This window comes from Rhinopithecus roxellana, chromosome 11, assembly GCF_007565055.1.
Source record: "Rhinopithecus roxellana isolate Shanxi Qingling chromosome 11, ASM756505v1, whole genome shotgun sequence".
NCBI lineage: Eukaryota > Metazoa > Chordata > Mammalia > Primates > Cercopithecidae > Rhinopithecus > Rhinopithecus roxellana.
The window spans coordinates 82,652,362-82,672,821 of NC_044559.1; the positions used below are offsets into that span (position 1 = coordinate 82,652,362).

Sequence of the window (20,460 nt, forward strand, 5' to 3'; positions counted from 1 at the left end):
CACCACTCCGCCCCCCAAAAAAACACACCAATCCTTTTGCAAGTTAGGCCACCCGTTTAAGCCCGGTAGTGGCTTTCGTGAACAGACAGTTGCCAATAGCAGTGTCTCCAGTGAGGAATGTGATGTAAAGAGAAGTTTGAGCTTCTCTCTTTGAACTTTAGGACTTCAGAGGTTTGAGAGCTAATGGGAAATGAGGACCCCATGTAATAAGGGAGCCCAGTGGTGTTGCCATGCCACCGGGCCTTGTGCTTCAGCACTCTCCCTCCTGCCCCCAGGTAGGGCACACTGAGGAGGTTGGCGTGCTTTGCTGGGTGTAAATAAAAGATGTGGAGACCGTTCATTCCCGAGCTTTCTCTCTTCTGTCCTTCCACCAGCCACCCTACTTTGAATCTGCCTGTCGCAGTGACATAAAGTCAAGGATAAGATAAAATCTGCCTCCAGTTTTGTTGCCAGTGCCATTTATAACCAGAAAGGCCAGCACGAACACGTCAGATAAACCTTTACATGAATATATGATGTCCTGCATTTAACAACTTGATAAAAGGAATGGCTAAGTTTAGGAGAGTGGAAACCTGCTTTAAAGCTCCTTAATATTTAACAGGATCGTGCACTTGTGGTGACCTGCAAAGTCTCTAGATGACAACAGGATTTGTTCTTTTCCCTGCCGGCATCTCGATTCTCCTGAAAGTAAATCCATCCAGACATGCCTGCATGCGCAACCCCACTCAGCAAAGGGATCAGAACATTTGGTCATTTTGCTTGTGAGTCTGTCCTCATTCATGCACACCCTGAGCCTCGGTCATTGCTGAGCATCTGATGACTCTGAGAGATTGCAGGTCTGTAAACAATGGGACAGGGAGCAAGGCATGGCCGGAGTGTTACAAGCCCTGGCTTTCTGTGTGATAAGCCACTCACCTTGAGGACGCTTTTGGAATACGTGTTAACCTTTCAGACCTTTCGGGATAGCATAAAAAGGGACAGAAGGCAAAACACAGTTGAAGCCGTAGGTGAATCACAGGGGCTCCAACACCATTCTCCGTTGGAAAGTGTTGCAGTGAATTGATGAGCGTTTCTAATGATTCGCACCCACAGGCTGCAGACCTTGTGCTGGGTACTGTGCACGTACTATCTCACATCCCCACAGTAACTTGACTTGGGAGGCATTGGGAGTCTTACTGGTTAAGCTCAGGAATTGCCAGGCTCAGAGAAGTTAATTTCTAGTCATACCTCATGCAGAGAGAACATGGGTGAGCCAGGATGCACAGATGCACCTCAAACCCAAGGTCACACTTTTTTTTTTTTTTTTTTGATGTTTCTTTTGTCCCAGTTTTCAGAAGTAAACTGGGATATTTAAAGGCTACACAAACTCAGTATTATTATAACAAAGAACCAGAAAATGAATTTTGAGAGTATTAAGTGTTGCCTGTTCAGAATGGTATTTGAACCGGAGTATGTTGCTCAACTCCTTGTTACTCAGTTGCTTTTGACAAGGGCTCTCCTGGGATTTTGGCCAGGATGATTTTTTTATTGTACTAAGTAACAGCTGCCTCTGCCCCTTGCCAAATAAATATCTGCAGTGGGGAACGTGGTAGATGCCCCCTGTGTAGAATTAGAACCAGTGGTGTCCGCCCGAAGAGTGGCCCCATTTTTCTTGTCAGTGATTGGCTTAGGAAGAGGTTTGTGACCAATTTGGGTCAAAAATACATGAGGACATCTGCTGGTGGTTTCTGGAATAGGTTTCCTTGCTTTGAAGAAGCGGCATAGGGAAGAGGGGGCCTTGCTCTGCCTGAGAAGCCTGGAGCTTCTGCAGCCATCTTGAGCCCATGAGGGAGGAGCTGGACTGGGGAAAGCTGTCATATCTAGGGTGTGGAAGGAGGGGGATAAAAAGAACCGGGGCCGTTTCTGACATTGCTTATGGCTCTGTTCACCAGTCTTGAGCTGCCTTTTCTCTGGACCCCTTTGCTACGTAAGATAATGGATTTCCTTATGGTTTATACCAGGTGGAGCAGGGTTTTCTGTCTGGTCTTTGCATGAGAAGCCTCCTTAATAGATAAAGGCTTCCTTTGGGACCAGAACCATTTTAGGTGACTAGTCTGCTTGTCTGCAGGTTGGAAATGATTGCTTACTCCTTGCAAACAGAGAACCCATGGCTGCCATAGTGGTAGTAGGCTGGTGGGTTAAGGAGTACTTGAGTTATTGTCATCGTCCTATGCATGCAAAGCATCTCTTGTACCACCATATTGTGGTCACCATTGTTTATGGTTATTGCTGTCATTCATAACAGCATCTTTGAATTTTATACACTGGACTTTCAAAGTGGAGGCAGTGGGAGGGTAACAGCAGCACCAGGTCTGCAGTGTAGACTGGCACAAATGTAAGTAAGGATTTCCAGGTCTTGCTGAGACAGCATCAGAGCGAGTCAAGATTAACAGGGATAGTTGGCACCGCTGATCACACCAAGGGCCTGAAGGGTAGGTACTAGAGTGAGTTAATGCTGGAGACAGAGGCAGAGAGAATCCATTGATGCTGAGGAAGCTCATCAGAAGTGTAGGGGGAGGAGACCACAAGGTCAGGTGTCTCATCAATGATACCTGACTTTTCTCTCAACTGAATCTGAATCAGTGGTTCTCAACTCAGGGGCCGGGGCATGTGCCCTTCAGTGGACATGTGGCAAAGCCAGGAGACATTTCAGTTGTCCCAGGTAGGGGATGTAGTCAGCATCTAGTGGATAGACGCCAGAGATGCAGTTGCAACATCCTACAGTGGTAGAACAGTCCCCCAACAAAGAATCTGGCCCCGAAAGGTCAATACTGTTGAGGTTAATCATCCCTGTTTCTCACCTGGGAATGGTTGGTGGAGGGAAGCCGAGGGCAGCTGGGGTGTGAGGAAGGCTCTGGAGACTGAAGCTGTTATTAGATCCAGTCCAGGCTGCCTGGCAGTGGACACTTGCCAGTGGGGAGGCTTCCCACCTGTGGCAGAGCACGTAGAGGGGTTTGCAAGCTCTCTGTGTTTACTGGCCTCCACATTGGTGTCTGGGAAGGGCAGAACAGAAGCTCAGACTGGTGGGTGGAGAAGTTTTGCACCTTCCCAGCTCTTGCTTCTTTCTCTGAAGCATGCTGGCGTCGTGTTTCCATGACAGCAGTTGAGTTAATGCATTTAGGGGCCCCTCAGTGTCCACCACATCCTGCCTGTTATAAATTGTGTGGTTCAGGTTGTAATCTATGATACTACGGTACTACGTTTCTCATTACTATTTTTTAATTTGCTTGAACGCACAGCTACTAGATAAAATCGCTCTTTACATCTATAAGTAAAAAATAGAAATGCTTATTAGTGTTCAGCAATAGATTTTAAAATTACATTTTTGTTACAAATATTTCACTGGCTAAATGAAAATGAGTGTAATCAAATTGAAATGTCATAATACTATTGATTTAATAAATGCTGGCCTCCTAATATCTGTTTTTCAATGAAACTAGTATTACGGGAGTAATTTTCTAACGAACATCTGAGCACTAGGTCATTGGTAAAACAAAAGCATGATATCATAAATGGCTCTGGATGGTTTTTTTCAGCGGGACCTAGCATGCTGGTACGAACAGAGGAATTAAAGCGTAGTTCATTATATATTAATTTGAATGTAATACTAACCAAAACCTTCCATTGACTTCACTGAAGCCTAGTCTTAGAAATTATGCAAATTAATGGAGGCTTTGAAAAGAAGCACATGCAATATTTGAGTTCCCTGTGGACCAAAAAACTGGCATGTTGGAACTGAAAAATTATACTGTGCAGTATTTTTGTGTAAGTACAATGCACTAAAAGATTTTGGTGCTTAAAAAAATTGGGCAGGGTGAATCCTATGTCTGTTTTTTGTCTATTTTATTTTATATCCAAATGAGCCGAAAGGAAGAAGCAAAGAACTGAAGGTTGACACTGAGATTGCTGCTGCAGAAAGAGAATTTCCTGTAGCCTTTGATTGTGGAACTCAAGAATTCAGTTCCTGGAGCCAGGCATGGTGGCTCACGCCTGTAATCCCAGCACTTTGGGATGCTGAGGTGGCTGGATTGCTTGAACCCAGGAGTTTGAGACCAGCCTGAGCAACATGGCAAAACCCCATCTCTACAAAAAAACCAAAAAATTAGCCAAGTGTGGTGGTGCACACCTGTAGTCCCAGCTACCTGGGAGGCTGAGGTGGAAGTATTGCTTGAGCCTAGGAGGCGGAGCCTGATCTGCAGCCCTGATTGCATCGTTGCACTTCAGCCTGGGTGGCAGAGACCCTATCTCAATAATAAAAGAATTTGATTTCTGCATAAAGATGATTTCACTGCCTTTTTTTTTTTACATGCAAATCCTCCCCAAGTACATTTTAATTTTGTTGTTTTAATTAACGAGAACTTGTTCTCCCCTGTGCCACATCTTTCGCAATTTTTTTATCATGTGAGATGTAGTTATCTAATGAAGTGGGGATGGGAAGAGGCATTAGCTATTTTCGGAGTCTGTCATAGCCACATAATGACATTTTAAGAGCATAAGCTTCAGTTCTTCAAGCCCCTCAAGGGAATGTGGAGATGAGTCAAGTTCAGGCAGGCCCAGCAGACATGACTGTTCTTTCTTTTCTGTCTTCTCTTTCTCCTGTCTCTCCATTAGTAATACTCTCCATTGCTGTCTGTAGATTAATACTCACAGCCATGTGTATACTGTATTTTATAAAGAACTTTACTGTTCACCCTGAAGCTTTGGCACCTGCCAGAGACGTGAGTTGCTGCTGACTCATGGTGACTATATCCAGGCAGGTGTGTTTCTCTTGCAGCGATGGTTCACTCCTCCTGAATCCGGTGCTGTCCCTTTCCAGCCACGGCAACCACTGCCAAGACAAGGACTTCATCGGGGCAGATGTTGAAAGCAGTGGGTGACCTTGGGCAGTGAGTGCACCCAGGGTGGGCTCTGAGGTTGTGGGATCTTCCTGACCTCTGTTTTAAGTGAAAAAAGTGAGACATAAGCCAAAACTGTCAAGTCAGGACACCAAGATACTGAAGTTTGTCCATACTCCTTTTTCCAGCATGATACTATACTTCCTGTTTCTCACTGCAGTTTTCTTTTCTTTTTTCTTTTTGTTTTTCTTTTTTCCTTTTTCTTTTTCTTTTCAGATGGAGTCTCGCTCTGTCACCCAGGCTGGAATGCAGTGGCATGATCACGGCTCACTGTAACTTCCGCCTCCTGGGTTCAAACGATTCCCCTGCCTCAACCTCCACAGTAGCTAGGATGACAGGCGCCCACCACCACACCCAGCTAATTTTTGTATTTTTAGTAGAGATGGAGTTTAATAGTGTAGGCCAGGCTGGTCTCGAACTCCTGACCTCCGTTGTTTTCTAAGTAAATTTCCAGCTTTTCAGGGTCAGGAATCACCTCAACTACTTTCCTGTCCGTCCATTACAGGATGGTGCCTATCACATGGTATTTAAAATACCAGTCACAGGTTGGGGTTGGTGTGGACTTTGCAGCCATCCACGTATACTAGATTAACCACGTTGATCAGAGTAACCTGTCTTGGTTAACGTGGATAACATCGTGTGGAAGTAGGTATCGATAGAGGATAATTTATGAAGCACCGTGAACATTTTGCTGCATGTATTTCCTAAATCTTCATTGCTTAATGTACAAACACACGGAAGTAGTCATGATATTTGCTCCTTGTTGATGAAGGCTGTGACTGGCTCTAGATACACATTGTGGAAGTAATTTTTAGGGCCGGAATGCACTCACATACTTTTTTCTTAAGCCATTGAAAAGTGCGAGGAATTAACAGCAAAACTTGGAGGTTTTAAGTAAGTGATCAGTGTTAGTAGCTATCACTTTTTAACTTAGTAGTAGCTTTCTTTGAAAGAACATTTTAGGGGCTCTAGGTAGATTGTAGTGGTATTGTTTGCCTGTACTGATTATCGATTTTTTAAAAATCCTTTTCGGTCTTTGTACCCTGGCCTATTATATAACCTGGTGGCTAGATGGTAGGCTCAGACTGAGTCAGGCTGCTTGGGATTGAAGCCTGGCTTCTCTTGGTAGCTGTGGGCCTTTGCTCGGGTGACTTCGTTTTTCTGTGTCTTAATGTCCTCCCGCAAGAGGGATTCCACCCCACAGTCTGTGTCAGCGGAAAATGACAGTGCAGGGAGCGTGCCTGCCAGTATTTACAACATGTTAGCTGTTTCTGTCCACTTGATATTACAGCCTGAGCATCTCGTATCCAAAATGCCTGGGACCAGACATGTCTCCAGGTTCAGATTTTGGAATGTTTGCAGTACATTTGCCTGTTGAGCATCTGAAAACCCGAAATGGAAAAGGCTCCGATGAGCATTTCCTATGAGCGGCTTGTTGGCCCTCAAAAAGTTTCGGGTTTGGGGCTTGGGATTTTCAGAGTTGGGATGTCCAGTTTGTATACACAGAAACTAGTTAATCTCAGTGCAGAGTTACTACATCTTAGTAGGGGAGTGAGAACTGCTCAGGCTCTGGAGGGATGAAACCTGGGTGCAGAAAGGAAGTTGATGTAGACAGAACCTCTTTTATGATGTCATTCCGCTGAAAATAAAGTTCCCTGAAGAGAGATTGCCACGGCAACCTGTTAAGACAGTCCTCCAATAAAATGAATGGCATTTTACTTTTGATCAATATGAAACTACTTTAGGGCAAAAATAAAAATGGGTAGTGATGAATGTAGATGGGAATGACATTGCTGGCATTTATTAAAGGAGAGTAGTTTTTCTGTAGGCAATTTGACCGGACTCCAGTACTCTTAAGTAAACAGTATTTCTTGAATGTGACAGGCATATTTGTAAATCTACTAAGGACTTAGTAATATATCCTGATACCAGGAATAACATCATTCTTGATCCAATAATTGCAAAGTGTGAATGATTCTCTAGAGCTTTGCAAAGGCCAAGAATGTCTCTTTCAAACGACAGTGAATTTTCCATTATCTCTCAGTACATAATTGGTTTGGCGAATCATCTTCAGGACCCAGGAACTCTCTGTGTCCTTAATATTGAGGATGATTAGTTGGGTGTTTGTGTAAATGAATGCATGCTCTCTGACTGCATTAACAGCCCAAAGTAAGTGGTCTGGGGTGAATAGATTTGTCTTTCAATGAGAATAGCTGCATCATTTTCTCATATACTAATATGGATGGACACTTATACCACAGAACTCAGCAGTTCTGTCTATTGGCTTATTTGGAAATTTTGTGGTGTTGAATCCTTCAATTATCATAAAATCTTGTTATTCCTTAGGAGTGTTAAGTGACTTCTTTTGCCTTTTAGATCATATTTAAATGCTTCTATCCAGTATGCAGAGCCCAGTCTCTGTGCATAAATTCACTGTGCCACCTTCCCAGAATCTTTTTTTTTTTTTCTTTTTTTTTTGTTTGAGACGAAGTCTCGCTGTGTCACCAGGCTGGAGTGCAGTGGCTCAATCTCGGCTCACTGCGACCTCACCACGCCCAGCTAATTTTTGTATTTTTTATTTTTTTTTTAGTAGTAGAGACGGGGTTTCACCATGTTCGCCAGGATGGTCTCGATCTCTTGACCTCATGATCCGCCCATCTCGGCCTCCCAAAGTGCTGGGATTACAGGCGTGAGCCACTGTGCTCCACCCCCAGAATCTTTTATCATTCTGAGTCACGTGGTTTTCATCTTCCAAATTAAGCTTCACACCTATAAATCCTTTGACTACTGTGATCATAGTGATACTTCATTTTTATGTGCTAGAAGTAAAAAACATTTGTTCTGAAGTTCCTTCTCAGTCTGGATCTTCCATAGCTGTTCTTGCCTGTCTTTTCCTTCTCCCTGTGACAAACGGAGGGTGTTCTGTGTATTCCATGCAATAACTGTTAGTCTTCTGTGTGGTACCTCAGTGGCTTCTGATCAGTGCTTATTGGATGAGTGACAGAATATAGGATTGGAATGGATGTCAAGAAATCATCAGGTTTCTGTCATCCCTTCAGTTTAATTCAATAAATATTTATTGAAGCCTTTCTCGGGTGAGCCACATAGCATAAATGAGGGAGTTTGGCACTTACTGGAAAGTTCTGCACATACAGCATGGTTATCTTTCGTGTTTTTTAAAGTTCTCCAATGGCCAGAAGTTTCAGTGGCAAACCCCATCAGAAAATATTGTCGTGCTCTTGCAGTAAAACGTTTCTGAAATCGTCATTCATGAGTAATATAAACATTTGAGTAGCAGGTTTAGCCAAACTCTTAATTGTTATGTCTTTATTCTTGAGTCTTCTCAATTTGCATTATGTTGACTTAGCTTTGAAACTGGTGGGATGTCTACATGGTCATAGAGGGATTTTTTTTTTTTTTTTGGATGTTGATTAGGAAGTGATTTTCAGAAAGTGGAAGTTAGGGCTGGAAGATACAGCAACGTATTTTGTAGTTTCCAAATTTATTTATGAAATACAGAGTTGAACTTTAATAGGACAAGATATGTGGATATTTGAGGCCATACTACAGATACCTATGTTTGGATGTTGCAGCCTCTCAGAATGTCTGGCTGCTTTTTTCAGTATATGAAACAAGAGTGTTTAAGGAGTTTTGTGTAGTTTGGAAAGAAAAACAGATGCATTTCCGTGAGTAAGAAGTGTCTTGACTATAACTTATGAACTGTTTTTTACCCACAACACTTCTAACATCACGTGTGTGGGTTTTTCCACACCAATCAGTTCTTCAACTCTCTGGACAGCAAGTGAATATCTTGCAGTTTAATTCGTTTCTGACACCATCTGAAAGCAGTGCAGACCCCACAAGTGAAGGGCTCGGTACCACAAGATTCCTCCACTTTGATGCCAGTCACAAGTCCTAGGATTCCTGTACTTGATGGCTATAAATTAGGGGTCCTAAAACCCCCTTCTCAGATTTGATAGTTTTCCAGAACGGCTCACAGAGCAGTTTCCTTACTATTACCTGTTTATTGTGAAGGGTACCATACAGGATGCACATGAACAGGCAAATGGAAAAGGTGCCCAGGGTGAGGGCTGGAAGGGGGTCCCAGGCACAGGGACTTCTGGCCATGTGGAGTTGGGGTATCCCCACCTCCTGGCACATGGAAGTGTTCATCAAATGGAAAACCCCAACTCTGTCATTTAGGGTGTTCGTGGGCGTTTCATTATGTAGGCACAATTGATGAAATCTTTGGCCCTTGGTAATGAGCTCCATATCCAGCTCTTCTCCCCTCCCTAGTGGTTGCGGGGTGGAAATGAACTTACAGACCTCTCTAATTATGCCTTGGACTTTCTGGACACGAGCCCCCACCCTGAAGCTGTTTAGGGACCCACCAAGAATGGACCGATTAGAACAAAAAAGCTCCTATCACCTGGGAAATCCCACAGGATTTAGGAGTCCTGTACCAGAGACAAAGACCGATATACATTTACCCCACAGCTGAAACCTGGGAGAAATAATTTAAGTTGTAGGAGAGCTGAGCCAAGACTGACAGAGGGGAAACTAGTTTCTAAAATTTTTGGAGTCATGCCCACTGAGCATTATTCTTAAACTGTTTAAGAATATTTAAATGTCATGCTCTTTTTATTTTCATCCCGCATTCATGCGTGGTTTTGATGTTTATGTTCATTGTTATAGATGAGCAGAGGTGGGGAGTTTAATGATGGACATTCGAGCGCAGGACACTCTGGGAGAAAAGGAAGAGATTGTGTGTTGTCTGCAGGAAGCGGAAGTGATCCCCTCTTAACCTAGAGATGTAATTAGATGCAGAGGATGCTGAAGTCATTACCCATAAGCATTTCCAATACAGTCCGCAACCCTGAGTGGGCAGGGTTATCTCAGGGACACATTGCTGTCTGCTGTATTTCCAAGGAGCGGCAGCCACTGTGTGGTGTCTGCTCAACAACTGTGAACACAGGAAGTCCACAGAGAGGGCAGGGCTTCTGGGGCCACAGAGTTTCCACACAGCACGGGGAGCTCTGATTGACAGACCTTCCCAGAGGACTTGGAGTACGGAATAAAGGTTGGGGGTGGATTTGGCTAAAGACTCCAAGTCAGTGGTCAAGGTCAGGCTGAGGGCCTGGGATGCAGAAAGGGCGTAGGGTTGTGGGTAAACCCTACTTAGAAAGCTGACTCTACTCAGAGAGCAAAGGTTGGAGCAAGAGTTCTGTGGAGGAGAGAGAAGCACAGAATCTGGAATGGAGGGAATGACGAAGGCAGGTAGACCAGAAGCCCCACGGCCGTCAGGACGCCCCAACAGCGGAGGCTCTGAGTAGAGCCGTGGTGATAGAGGCAGCCAGGGAGAAGACCCAAGCCTGCTGCCGTGCACCAGACCTCAGGAATGCCTCGCCCTGTGGCTGTGGCTGGTGAGGGGCAGGCTGCAGGAAGAACGGGGTCCTACACAGAGAAGGAGTCTCCTGAGAAACACTGACATTCATCTGTTAACCATTACTTCTAGTTATGAATGTCCCGGGAGTGACTGAGGGCACCTCCGATGGTCAAACAGCGTAATAATGACTGCTTAGACTTGCTGAGTACATTCAGGCCATGTTTTATTATATCGTAATTCTATAATACCCCTTTTCCAAAGATGAAAGGGTTTTGTACTTAAATGGGGAAGGATAGTTACCTGCAGAAGCCATGATCGGGACTCACTTCTCGCTGATGGGTACTGGGGACATGGGTATCTGACAGGAACAATCACTTTTTGAGATGAAGTCTCACCCTGTCACCCAGGCTGGAGTGCAGTGGTGTGATCTCGGCTCATTGTAACCTGTGCCTCCAGGCTCAAATGATTCTCCTGCCTCAGCCTCCTGGGTAGCTGGGATTACAGGTTTCCGCCACCACATTCAGCTCTTTTTCGTATTTTTAGTAGAGACAGGGTTTCACCATGTTGGCCAGGCTGGTCTCGAACTCCTGACCTCATGATCCGACCGCCTCAGCCTCCCAAAGTGCTGGGATTACAGGCGGGAGCTACTGCAGCCAGCCCACTTTTAATCCTTTTTTTTAATGTTTAAATTTTTTGATTGATATGTAATAGATGTACATACTTTGGGGTACATATGATTAATACATTCATATAATTTGTAAAGATCAAATCAGTGTAATTGAGATACCTATCACCTTAAATATTTGTCTTTTCTTCGGGCTAGAAACATTCAAATTAACTTTGAATTCGGATGTCAGCGAGTCAATGTTGGTTTACTTGTGATGTCTCCTTGCCTGTGGCTTCTGACCCTGCCTGGGCATGACGGCTGCTGTGTGTTAATCCGCATTCACTCTCTGTACAGTAGCCTTCGATTCCTTCTCTTTCCTGATTTGCCTTCCCCCAGCCACCTTTAAAAGTAAATGTTTTGAAATCAAAACCACAAGGAGATACCATCTCACACCAGTAAGAATGGCTGTTATTAAAAAGTCAAACAAACAACAGATGCTGATGAGGCTGTGGAGAATAGGGAACACTTACCCACTGCTGGTGGGAATATAAATTAGTTCACTCACTGTGAAAGCAGTTTTGAGATTTACTGACTTAAAACAGCTACCATTCGACCCAGCAATCTCATTGGTGGCTGTATACCCAAAGGAAAACAGGTCATTCTATCAAAAAGACACATGCACTCACATGTTCATTGCAGCACTATTCACAATAGCAAAGGCATGGAAGCAGCCTAAGTGCCCATCAGTGATGGACTGGATAAAGAAAATGTGGTATATATATACTTACGGAATATTACACAGCCATAAAAAAGAATGCAAGTATGTTCTTTGTAGCAACATGGATGGAGCCGAAGGCCGTTATTCTTAGCAAACTAATGCAGGAACAGAAAGCCAAATACTGCATGTTCTCGTTTAGAAGTGTGAGCTGAACGTTGAGCACACACGGACGTAAACATGGTACCAATAGTCACTGGAGACTACTAGAGGGGAGGGGGGAAATGAGTCATGGGTCAAAAAATTACCCATTGGGTACTATGTTCACTACCTGAGTATAGTATGCCCATGTAACAAACCTGTGTATGTACCCTGTATCTAAAATAAAAGCTAAAAATAAATTAATTAAATGCTTTGTTTGCAACATAAACAATGCAGATCATCAACCGCACCTATTTCCTTGTGCTTTTCCTTATGCATATGATTTTTATAAAGTGTGGATCGTGAGTTATTAAGGAATTCGTAAATGTTTAGAGTGGCCAGTTCCTTTGATTGGGTTTTGTCATATTTGACCGCATCCTGTCTTGTTCTGATTAATGTCCTCTTTGGACATGGCCCCAGCATTCATCATGCATCGCCCAATACAGAGACCTTTGCAGACTGCCCTGGGGACATGAAAAATGAAAGGGTCCATGTGGTTCTATAGGCGTTTACATTCGGTTACCTTGGCAACTCAGTGCACCGGTTGAGGGTTTTATAAGCAGTTCTTCTAGTCTGATCTCCTGTCGGACTCTGATGGTACTGGCCAGCTTTTGGGGGTTTTGGGGAAACAGGCACTGTCCGTCTGGGTTCTGTGCGGTCCTCAGAGTTGGATATAGAGTGGTGTGGTTGGAGTAATTAAAAACCCACTTTCGATTCGCAGGTCAAAGAAAGTAACAGGTCCCCAGATATTTTCGTGCTTCACACCCAATTGATGTATTTGGAAGTCGCAGGATTTATTTGCAGCTATTATTTCCTCAGGGACAGACTGCAAATACATTTATTTATCCATGCTGTTTATCCAGACCGTGAGTTATGAGGTGACCTCCATCTCCGCAAGATAAATTCTGGTATCCGGAGTCCAGCCAACTTCCTCTATTGCTGTGTAGCTGTGTATTAGGAGGCAGGAAAGCCCCATCTCTCTCACATAAGGTTGCTGTGAGCGGGTTATAAAACTGCCAGACCCCTATTAGGAAAGGAGTGTTGCTCCTCCCCTTTATTGAGTAGGAGTCAGGTTCTAATCATCCGTGGGGCAGGTTTGGATTCTTACCTCCAGGCATCTCAAAGATCATGGGATCTTGACTACCCCTACCTGTATAAGCTGTGTGCCAGCTTACTCCCAGTAACTGGTAAGCAGTGTGCTCTTAGACACAGGAGGCGGGGGCAGACTGTGGGTACAGGGTGCTGACTGAAGCTCTGAGATGTGACTCCAGTAGTGAGAGGCCTCGTTTTCTGAAGACACCCTGCTGTGGTAGGATGACGGATTGCCTCCCTTACTCTGCTGTGCTTCAGTTGATAGCACCGAGGACGAGCAAAGCAGTGTAATGTGAATTTTTGCTTAGGGTAAATTTAAGCATGCCCACGAAGCCTTGTTGCCTCTCCCTTGGAAAAGCAATTTAGCCTGCAGAAAATAATTAAATCCGCGGTATCTGGCAATAATTAGAAATTCTAAACGGGGAGGGTTAATTGTTTCCATCAGATTTCGGTTGCCCAATAAAATGGGAGCGCATCCGGACCGTGGCTGAGGTCACTCACAGTACCGTGGCTTTCAGTATTTTCATCTTTCTCCCTGCAGGATCACGCAGATTTGCGAAGCCATTTCTTCACAGTTGGGATGAAGCTTGAGACAGTGAATATGAGCGAGCCCTTTTACATCTCTCCTGCGTCAGTGACTAAGGTGGGTTTTCCTCCCTCGTTCTTCGACCCAACTCCTAGAGTGGATCAAATTAAATCTTTCAACTCAAAGACGACCAGATGAAATATATACGTGCAAGGCTATCAGCAATGCCAGGCGAAGCTAAGGAAGGTTGCCGCCCCTCCAGTCCAGCGCTGTTTTAAGCTGTTTTTATTACTGGTGGCACAGAGTGACTCTGGTGAATTTTCCTTGTCTTCTGCTAGTTGTCCACTGACGAGTTGCACGTTGTAATCATTACAAGGGTAATTTGTTCTTCCTGCACGGGTAGTAGTAAATATGATCTGTTTATACTTGGAAAATACATGAAAATGGTGCAAAGCAAATTGTCACCTCTCATGTCTCAGCATTTCTGTGTTATTTTTCTCATGTGCCCTCATTGACTAAAGAAAAACTCATGCTTCTAAGATCTACAGATTCAGAATAAAATTACCTTTTAACATAAAGGCATTTTTATAATGATCTGTTAGTCTTTGAAGATTGTAATATCCCAGCGGGTCATGGTGGCTCACATCCATAATCCCAGCACTTTGGGAGGCCAAGGTGGAAGGATCACTTGAGCTCAGGAGTTCAAAACCAGCCTGGGTAACATAGGGAGACCCTGTCTCTACAAACAGTAAAACGTTTTTTAAAAAGTATAATATCCATTCCCCATTAAAGAAGTTTTAATGACAAAACCTCTGGTAAAATCAAAATTGCTTGTTTCTACCTTAAATATTCTCTTAGAAATAATGTGAGAAACTTAAGCGTTCTTGGCCGATGTGTGTTTTGGTGAATGGTCTTTCGTGTACTTCAGTAGGATAATTTAATTACAGATTTAAATCTGTTTTAATTCCTTTTTCTTAAGGAAATGGGATTTTCTTTAAGGAAAATCACTTTTCATGCAGTGATTAGTATTTGTTTTGTGAGTCATGAGTTTTTAAAAATGTATGATTTGGTAACACTTGAGAAATTTAGTAGCGATACTGTATTACAGAATATGGAAATTGGTTATAAAAATGAAATGCTTTCTAAACATTTTTTCTTGTAAACGTTTTTTCTTTAGTGAACATAAATTGTTTTTATAACCATGAAAGTAGCTTATTTCAAGGATAACTTTAGGAGCTGGGCACGGTGGCTCACGCCTGTGATTCTGGCACTTTGGGAGGCTGAGGTAGGGTGATAACCTGAGGTCAGGAGTTTAAGACCAGCCTGGCCAACAGGGTGAAACCCCGTCTCTGCTAAAAATACAAAATTTAGCCAGGTGTGGTGGCGCATGCCTGTAACCCCAGCTTCTTGGGAGGCTGAGGCAGGAGAATTGCTTGAACCTGGGAAACGGAGGTTATAGTGAGCTGAGATCTTGCCACTACCCTCCAGCCTGGGCGACAGAGTGAGACTCCATCTCAAAACAAACAAACAAACAAAATCAGAAAAACTTTAAATATTTAAGGTTATTTATTTAAAGAAAAATATATTGGCTTTTGCTTTATAATCTGGAGGTTGAAAGTCATGTACTCCTGATTATCCAGCATCCGTTAAAAACCTTTTAATTTGAAATGGCCTTTGGGGTTCTTTACCGTGTATCCTGCCGGTAGTCGGATATTTTTCCAAAATGGACAAATGGTACCCTGTTGAATCCTAGCCAGAATTCTCCTTTGTTCCGTTAGTGGGTGCTGCAGTCATGCCAGCTGCCCATCTGTTTGCAGATGTATCATGCTGCAGAGTCACTTCACCTGGTATTTATCAATTAAACTCAACAGAGTTGATGTGCATAGACTGTCAGCGGTAGCCTCTTACATTCTTTTTTTTTTTTGAGATGGAGCCTTGCTCCGTTGCCCAGGCTAGAGTTCAATGACATGATCTCGGCTTACTTACAACCTCTGCCTCCTGGGTTCAAGCAATTCTCCTGCCTCAGCCTCCCAAGTAGCTGGGATTATAGGCGCCTGCCACCGTGCCTGGCTAATTTTTGTGTTTTTAGTAGAGATGGGGTTTCATCATCTTGGCCAGGCTGGTCTCGAACTCCTGACCTTGTGATCCGCCCGCCTCAGCCTCCCAAAGTACTGGGATTATAGGCGTGAGCCACTGCACCCAGCCTCTCTCACATTCTTATTCCTTTAAATAATTCTTATGCCTTTAAATAGCTGTAATATGTAATGTTAGAATGTGTCTACTAATCAAAATTAATTTCAGCCCAAATATCTTTTTCTAGTTGGATAGACTTCCAGTGATAGTTAGCTTTTAACAGTAAATAATTTTCTCTAAATAGATCTTATTGAGGGGAGGGAAGAAGTATTTTTACTGATTTCTAAACTGTGTTTCCCTTTTTATTTTGTTTTTTCTTAGCCTTTGTAGCAAAGATAAAATAAGTCATGCTGTTTCGTGTACAGCCCTCCTTCTTTTATTGACCATGTATTGTATAATGCATGGACTGGGATGTGTGCATCTGTCTTTTAGAACCTCGGTAGGCACCTCCCCAGGTTCAAGACTCATCTTCTTGTAATGAGGTATCAGAATACTGCTAGCGTAGAAGATATTTACAATTAAATATATTTCTGTAAGTATGGGGAAAGTACCTTGGAGTATTATGTTTGAAAATAGAACACACTGTGCTGTCATTACTCATCACAATGAAAATTTTCTTTTTTTCCCACCTTGGGCCTTTTCTTGGTGGCATAACTGTTGAAGAAATATGTAAAAAATGTTACAACAAACAGACAAGGATGCAGACAGTGTGTGGTGGATCCAGTATTAAATGATGAACTTCCAGCAGTGCAGCCAGGGTGTGTTCTTGGTGTTTAAATACTGGCAGATGGTGATGATGTCATCTGTGTAAGCGAAGTGCATCATATTGATTAGAGGAAAGGATACTGACATGAGAAGCCTTGGGTTTTGTTTCTGTGTCTGCCATCTCTTAGCTGTGCAGTCTTGGGCAAGTCAGTTAACTGCTCTGGGCGTTAGTTCTGAGTCCTGTGGGTTCTGGACTGGGTAGAGCACAAAACACTGCTTTGGACCATTTAGGAACATGAGCCCTGATGGATTTGCTGAAACGTACTAAGCTTTTCCTTTGAAGCGTTCCCAAGTGAACATGCATTTTAACGGTTGTGGAAATTCCTTCTTTATAGGGTACCGCAGCTCCACCAAAATCACATGCTCTTTATATACGTGTGTGTGTGAGTATGTGTATGTATGCGAGACAGACTAAATAACAGTAATTTAACAGATATTTATTGAGTATTCATAGGCTCCATTCTGGACAGTGTTCCCATTGTGGAGCTTATATTTTAATGGGGGGTGACAGACTATAAACAGAATCAATAAGTAAATAAATCTAGTATGTTACATATTAAATGCTAAGAAGAAAGATACACCAGGGCAGGGATATTGGGTTCCTGGGACTGTGCCCACCAATAGCAGTGAGGAGTCCAGGAGGTCTTGGTGTTAGTTTCCCTGTTGGTACGCACTTGGCTTTGCACCCTGAGCCAGATGGCCATGCATCAGTTTTCAAGACTGTCCAGGGGAGTCCAGGTGCCCAGAGGAGTGAAAATGATAGAAGTCAAAGGATTTCCATAATCCTTTCAGGTGGAGGGAGGATGAGATTCTCAACAGGATTCTCGGAGATGACCTCACTGGGAAGGCCCCGTCTGATCCTTTGTTGCTTGAAGTTGACTTTCACAGGCAAACCTTCAGTAAACTATTTACCAAAATTAGCCCAGAGAAGAACAGAAGTGAGTTGCCTCTCCTGCTTTGCTTTGAACTAAATTGCTTCCAGAAAAAAAATGAAGGAGCCAGGAATCATAGCTTCGTAAAACTCTCAGGGTTTCCTAAGGAAACCCAGACAAACCTGGGTTATGTCTGTTGAATTGGGAAAGGGATCTTTTTTTCTGGCCTGTTTTAGATGCTAAATTATTTAAATCCATCTTGCTTTTCAGGGATGGTCCATCTGATTTTTACCCTCTGCGTTGTTTATCGGCATGCCTTGCTCTCATTTCTTCATTGATATTTCTTCTTATATTCAGTGGACATGTATCCAGTTCCTATGTACAAAGCACTTTATATGCATTTGGGAATACTTGTGTTAACAAAAAGACATCACTCTCCTCTAATAACTTATGCGCTATGGCATTGGAAGACCGATGTGTTATCAGTCTAGAAAGGAGTAAGAGTTTTCAATACAGAAGTTGAAGTCTGAAATTTTAGGAGCACAGAGTGAGGGCGGTTTATTCCACCCAGATCAGCAGCACTGAAGTACGAGATGCACCTTGAAAACGCACTGTGTTTTGATAGCTTAAACATGGCATTGCAGGTGTCATAGTTGGTGAGGCTTAGGGTGAATGATTTCCTCTTGGGCTGGAGGGTGGGGTGTTCTGAGGGACATGGTGCAGGATGAGGCTAGAAAGCTCCAAGCCGGATCTTGGAGATTGTTGAATGATCTGGTGTAAAGAGTTTGGTGCTGGCTGTGGACACTGAGAGATGGTTTCACTTTTCAGTTCCTGTCTTGGCTGTCATCGAAGCGGGGGTTTGTCTGTCTGACTTCCTGCGTTCATTTTTCTTCAAGCTACGGCCATTGGTTTACTTCTCCAAGTCTTTGATTCTGTTCATTCTCAGTCTTCCATATTACTAGTTATTTATCTTTCCATTAATAGGACCACAGCGGTCAATTCTAACTTTTTATCAGCTGAATTAATTTAGTAATAGACATTGAAAATGCCAGTTTGTATTCAGATCATCTTGATGAACTATATTTAATTGCCTTTGGAAGCTCTGCCGCTATTTTATGCTTGCATTATGTGTAACTCTAAAGAATTAACCTTTGGCTCCCCGCCTTTTTTTTTTCTTTTAGGTTTTTAACAATCATTTTTTTCAAGTGACTATTGATGACCTAAGACCTGAACCAAGTAAACTCTCAGTGCTGTGCCATGCAGATTCTTTGGGGATTTTGCCAGTACAATGGTGCCTTAAAAATGGAGTCAGCCTCACTCCTCCCAAAGGTTTGTATTCTGTGAAGGTGTGCAGGGTCTGGCGATTCAGGAGGGTGTCTTATTGTCATTAAGTAACACTTGCATTAATCTGGGGAGGCTGGTTGTGTAAAGGGTTTAGATGTAGTAGAAACAGGGCGTTCTTCATCAGCTTGACATAGATGTCAGTTGCGGCTCCATCCCCGGGCGAGGCGAGCGGCCTTGGGCTTCTCACTTCTACCCACAGGAGTTTCCCCATCCGTTACAGCATTATTGGCAGACGTGCTGCTGTTGTGTAGACATAGAGGATACAGCGTTGCTAAGTGATCGAGCTCAAAGACTTAAAAGTGTCTGAGAAGTGGCTTTACAAATGTAACAGTGTTGGTGAAACATTTCTTTGGAGTTTTTATTTCCAGTAAGCTAAGCTTTCTCCAGAGTCAATTTGCTTTCAGATATCCAACAATTAAACGGTATGATACTTTAAAATAATTACACTGGGAGCCAGGATGCATTAAAATAATTTTAAATTGGGATTCAGGAACCACATTGTTAGTGAGTACCACTCTTAGAGTTTACCAGTGTGGTTTGTTGTCCCTTATAGGCCTAAGGTTTATTCAGGAAGAAAGTAGTAAGATGAGAGTTGAGACTAAGAGAAGAATAATAAAAGTATCGTAAGAAGAAGAAAATTGGAAAAAGATAAGAAAAGTAAACTTATTGAGGAGGATTTTAACAGATAACCTTAAATAATAAGGGGTTTTGTACTAACCTTTCCAGATCTCTAGGGATTGGATTGCTTGGGACATTAACCCTACTGGGAGAATCATGCAGTTCCCACAGGTTAAGTCCCATCTTACCTGGTGGCCTCGCCCCTCTGTTTGCATCATTTAGTGGTGCCTGCCTGCTTACCTTTCCTATGACTGTACTCTGCTGGGCTTTCATCTTCATTTCCCCCATATCTGTCCCTACGGAGGAGATGCTTTTGAATATTTCCATTTCTGCTGTTGACTCTTTGGGTTAAAGTTGTGCAGTCGTGGAGTTCGGCCTAATGGTATATAGTAAACTTACACAGAACACAGCTTACCAGTCACTGTTTTTAATGCCTAATTCATTCACTCCTCAAAGTGAACTATGAAGAATCTAAGTCCCAGAGAGTTTATATAACTTGCCCAGGGTCACTTGGATCGTAGGTCTCTGGGCAGAGCTTGGGACTGTGTCCCCTGGTAGCGGTGAGGACTCCAGGAGGCGTCGGTGTTTGTTTCTCTGTTGGTATGAACTGGCTTTGCACCCTGAGCCACATCACTGCTTCAGTTTTCAAGACTGTCCAGTGGAGACACCTGTGGGAGTCTCCAGGGGCCAGCAGAGTTAAAATGATAAAAGTCGGAGGATTCTCATCGCTTTAATATGGCCTTGCAGGAGTCATATTTATCAACGACCTATTGGTAGTAGGTGGGAAGGCCTTCCCTGCTGTGGAATTAGCCGTAGGTCCTGTAGAGTCTGAACACCCTGTGGGCCATCTTCCTTTGCTTCTTTTGAACTTTTCTCATGGAAGCATGTGTGGGGAATGGGTCCTGTGTCATTGAAGGAAAATTTTTTCTAGATATGTAAATGCTACTTGGTTAGACTTTGCTCATTCCTCGATACTATTAGGATCTATTATGTTTAAGAATTTTGAAAAAATGGTTGGCTACTTCCTCGAGTGAAAAAAAGGAAAAGTATTTATATTAGCATTTTGGCTGCTTGATCACTCTATTATGGCAGAGGTTTCATAGTTGTCAATGTTTTCAGAATTTTAAAATACATTTTCTATGAATTACATAAAAAGATCATTGACATAGCTTAGAAGTTCACCAGGAAAATGGGTGTGCCTATTTGGATACTTGAATTTTATGATATTAAGAAAATTGTTTTACATTAATGTAACTGAACTGTTAAA

At 43.0% G+C, this 20,460-nt stretch overlaps 1 protein-coding gene across 3 annotated transcripts in view; it reads left to right on the forward strand.

Annotated features, from left to right (window-relative positions):
- Positions 1–20,460, forward strand: part of SFMBT2 (Scm like with four mbt domains 2) — a 255,539-nt gene that overhangs the window by 151,005 nt on the left and 84,074 nt on the right. For all 3 annotated transcript variants that reach the window (XM_030940693.1, XM_030940695.1, XM_030940694.1), the window contains 2 exons: positions 13,477–13,578; positions 18,413–18,560. In XM_030940693.1, coding sequence (XP_030796553.1) covers positions 13,477–13,578; positions 18,413–18,560 — 250 coding nt within the window. The remainder of the gene's footprint in view (positions 1–13,476; positions 13,579–18,412; positions 18,561–20,460) is intronic.